Below are 4,356 nucleotides of genomic sequence, written 5' to 3' on the forward strand. Positions count from 1 at the left end.
CCTGGGCTCATGCAGCACTCAGCCTCAGCCTCCCAAGTAGCTGGACCTGTAGGTGTGTGCCTCCACACCTGGCTAATTTAAAAAATATATATTTTTTTAGTTTGCTTATTTGTTTTACCTTTTTTACTTGGGAAGCTCAGGCAAGAGAATCACTTAAGCCCAAGAGTTGGAGGTTGCTATGAGCTGTGACGCTAGGGCCACTCTACAGAGGGTGACATAGTAAGACTCTGTCTCAGAAAAAAAAAAAAGAGCTGGTAATCCTGCTTTGTTGTAAGAAATATACCTATTATGGCAGTTTCTGTAGGTAATTTCATTCATTTTGTAAACTTATTTTCAAGTTCAAAAGAACGAGGCAACATCTGAACGGCGCCTGTGACTCAATAGTAGGGTGCTGGCCCCATATACCGAAGGTGGCAGGTTCAAACCTGGCCCTACCAAAAACTGCAAAAAAAAAGAAGCAACATCATTGTATTTATTCTAATTAGATATAATAACTACATCGGAAAATACCAATTATTGCTGCTAAAACAATTCAGATCTTTAAAGAAAAAACTCAGTATTAATGCCTTATGATTTTGTAAGAATTAAATAATAATGACTTTTCGAACTTTAGGAAGTAACTGAATTCACTTTATGGTTTATTGCCTAATTAACAGAACAGAATCTTGTCAAAAGAATTTTGGTTTCCAAAGAAGCAGCAAGTTGTTTGAAATTATAGATGTGTAAGTTATTGGTGTTCACATCATAATCTTGAAATGAGGGACTTTATTTTTACATTTGTAAGTTTTTTTTTTTTCTTTTTTTGCAGTTTTTGGCCAGGGCTGGGTTTGAACCCGCCACCCCGGCATATGGGGCCAATGCCCTACTCCTGTGCACCACAGGCACCACCTTTATTTTTAACTGACAGAGGTGGACTATAGGTAAAACAGTTTGTAAACTCTATGACCCAACTCTGGTCACTGTTGGCTATATAGATATTCTTTGTCATTCTTCTAAAGGACATTAATGGATTTTGTTTTGGTTTTAGGGTCCACCAAAATATACAAAATCTATTCTAAAAAAAGGAGATAAAACCAACTTTCCCAAAAAGGGAGATGTTGTTCACTGCTGGTATACGGGAACACTACAGGATGGAACTGTTTTTGATACTAATGTTCAGACAAGTAAGTCTCAATCTAATCTTATCTTTTTGGCTTAAAGACACTGCAAAATAATCGTGTGGCAGGTAGATATGTAGTTGTCATTTTCTTGCCTGTCACCTGCTTTTTTCCAAATGTCTTCTATACCTATGATTTCCTTCAATGAGGTCTTCATTCACTGATCATTGGCTAGCTAAAGACTTCTTAGTCTTTAGAAAGCAAAACATGGCCAGGCGCCACGGCTCACTCCTGTAATCCTAGGACTCTGAGAGGCCAAGGTAGGTGGATTGCCTGGGCTCACGGGTTCAAGACCAGTCTGAGCAAGAGCAAGATTCCATCTCTTAAAAAAAACATAGCCAGGTATTGTGGTGGGTGCCTGTAGTCCCAACTACTTGGGAGGCTGAGGCAAGAGGATCACTTGAGCCCAAGAGTTTAAGGCTGCTGTGAGCTTTGACATGATGGCACTCTACCAAGGTTGACAAAATAAGACTGTGTCTCAAAAAAAAAAGGCTCAGCACTCAGAGCTCAGTAGTTAGGGTGTTGGCCACATGCACCAAGGCTGGTGGGTTCAAATCAGGCCTGAGTCTGCTAAACAAACAAAAAATAGCTGAGCATTGTAACAGGCACCTGTATTCCCAGCTACCTGGGAGGCTGAGGCAAGAGAATCACTTGAGCCAAGAGTTTGAGGTTGCTGTGAGCTGTGACACCACGCCACTCTACCAAGGATGACATAGTGAGACTGTCTCAAAAAATACATAAATAAATAAATAAATAAATAAAATTTTTTAAAAAGAGTAAATATGAGGAAGGCTGGTCTAAACTTGGTTAATGTCCCAAAGTTAATCTTTAGAATTAGTATTTTATTTTTTTTGAAACAGAGACTCACTATGTCACCCTTGGTAGAGTACTGTGACGTCTCAGCTCACAGCAACCTCAAACTTTTGGGCTCAAGAGATTCTCTTGCCTCAGCCTCCCAAGTAGTTGGGACTACAGACACTTACCACAATGCTCAGCTACTTATTTTGTTGCAGTTGTAATTGTTGTTTAGCTGGCCCAGGCAGGTTCAAACCTGCTACACTCACACATGTGGCCGGCGCCATAACCACTGTACTACAGATGCTGAACCAAGTATTAGTTTTTTGTTGTTTTGTTTTGTGAGACAGAGGCTCACTACGTCGCCCTAGTGCTGTGGTATCACAAATCACAGCAACCTCAAACTTTTGGGTTTAAGTGATTCTCTTGCCTCAGCCTCCCAAGTAGCTAGGAATACAGGCGCCCGCCACAACACCCCACTGTTTTTTTGTTGCCGTTGTAATTGTTGTTTAGCAGGCTGGGGCAGGGCTCAAACCCACCACCCTCAGTGTATGTGGCTGGCATCCTTACTAAGCTATAGGCGCCAAGCCAAGTATTAGTATTTTAATAGAAAAGACAGAGTAGGCCAAGGACAGTGGCTCATACCTGTGATCTTAGCACTCTGGGAGGCCAAGGCCGGGGGATTTCCTGAGCTCACAGATTCCAGACCAGCCATAGACTGCTCTAAAAATAGCTAGGCATTGTGGCAGGTGGCTGTAGTCCCACGTACTTGGTAGGCTGAGGGAAGAGAATTGCTTAAGCCTAAGAATTTGAGGTTGCTATGAGCTATGACACCATGGCACTCTGCCCAGGGTGATAACTTGAGACTCTGTCTCAAAAAAAAAAAAGAGGGCGGCACCTGTGGCTCAAAAGGGTAGGGTGTTGGCCCCATATGCCAGAGGTGGCAGGTTCAAACCTAGCCCCAGCCAAAAAAAAAGGCAGAATAGGTTGCCTTTTTAGTGATATGTGTATAAGGGGCCCCACCCTTTTACCCTTTGCCCTATAATTATTTTAACATCTGGAATTTTCTTGTTTTTTTTTTTTTTTACAGGTTGGCTGGGGTGGATTTGAACCCACCACCCCTGGTATATGGGGCCGGTGCCCTACTCCTTGAGCTACAGGCGCCACCCTGGAATTTTCTTGATGAATTACCTGGCTTTCTAAATTTTTCTTTCTTTTCAAATACATAGTATCATTATTCTGAAATTAGTGATATAGTTAAATTATATTTTTCCATTAGAACTTAATATCTTAAAGGAAAATCTGTTTTACAGGTTCAAAGAAGAAGAAAAATGCCAAGCCTTTAAGTTTTAAGGTTGGAGTCGGCAAAGTTATCAGAGGAGTAAGTAAAGAATGGCAGTGAATCAGTAGATACTCTGGCATGTGCTGCTCGTGATGTGTTGTAAAAAATCAGGATGGGGCATATAACGAAAGATCAATCTATGGAGTTTTATAGATGTGCTGTTGCAGTAAGCAGATCTGGCAGTTTGCCCATCTATAAAATGAAGGCAGTACTGCCTACCTCACGTTTATAAGATTAAGTAAATATAACTTAAAGCACCTGATACAGTAAGGACTTATATATTCCTTCCGTGTTTACCCCTGTTGTTCTTTTTCTTCATAAAGTAATTTCTTTGTTATTATGTTTGGCCCAAGATTCTTACAAAATATTACATAGCTGCTGTATTTAACCACTTAACATATATTCAGGTAAGGTAAAATATCTGTTCTGCTGAAGCACAGAAGCAGGAGTTTCTGTCGTGTCCTCACCTCTCACAACCTGGGCTCCAACCCAGAAAATCTTTCAAACATCAGCATGTTTTTACCCACTATCATACATGTAAGTGATAACTGAAGCAAACTTTAAGAGGGTAAGTTAGTTAGGCTCGAGCTGTAGTGACCATTACAATGTACAAGAGGAGCTAAAAGGCATGGCAGATTGTCGACTTTGCTGAATCAAGTTTTTATGCTAGAGCTCACCTATTGTTTGTTTTAAATCATTTTACTGGCCAGGTTCAGTGGCTCACATCTACCTATAGTCTTAGCACTTTGGGAGGCTGAGATAGGAGGACTACTTGAAGCCACGAGTTTAAGACCAGTCTGAGAAACAAAGAAAACCTATTTCTACAAAAAATAAAAAAAAATTAGCTGGGCAAGGTGGTGTGCACCTGTAGGCCTACCTATTTGGGACCATTGCTTGAACCCAGGAGTTCCAAGTTGCAGTGAAATACCACTGCACTGCAGCCAGAGTGACAGAGTGAAACTTGTTCTCTAAAAACAAAATAAACAGGCTCGACGCCTATAGCTCAACCGGCTAAGGCGCCAGCCACGTACACCTAAGGTGGCGGGTTCGAATCCCCAGCCC

At 41.3% G+C, this 4,356-nt stretch overlaps 1 protein-coding gene across 1 annotated transcript in view; it reads left to right on the top strand.

Annotated features, from left to right (window-relative positions):
- The window catches only part of FKBP3 (FK506 binding protein 3), an 18,414-nt gene that overhangs the window by 9,513 nt on the left and 4,545 nt on the right, over positions 1 to 4,356 (top strand). The window contains exons 4-5 of the mRNA XM_003792175.2: positions 1,028 to 1,163; positions 3,266 to 3,333. Coding sequence (XP_003792223.1) covers positions 1,028 to 1,163; positions 3,266 to 3,333 — 204 coding nt within the window. The remainder of the gene's footprint in view (positions 1 to 1,027; positions 1,164 to 3,265; positions 3,334 to 4,356) is intronic.

The sequence above is a fragment of the Otolemur garnettii genome, unplaced genomic scaffold (genome assembly GCF_000181295.1).
Source record: "Otolemur garnettii isolate 467f Iridium unplaced genomic scaffold, OtoGar3 scaffold00054, whole genome shotgun sequence".
Classification (NCBI taxonomy): Eukaryota; Metazoa; Chordata; class Mammalia; order Primates; family Galagidae; genus Otolemur; species Otolemur garnettii.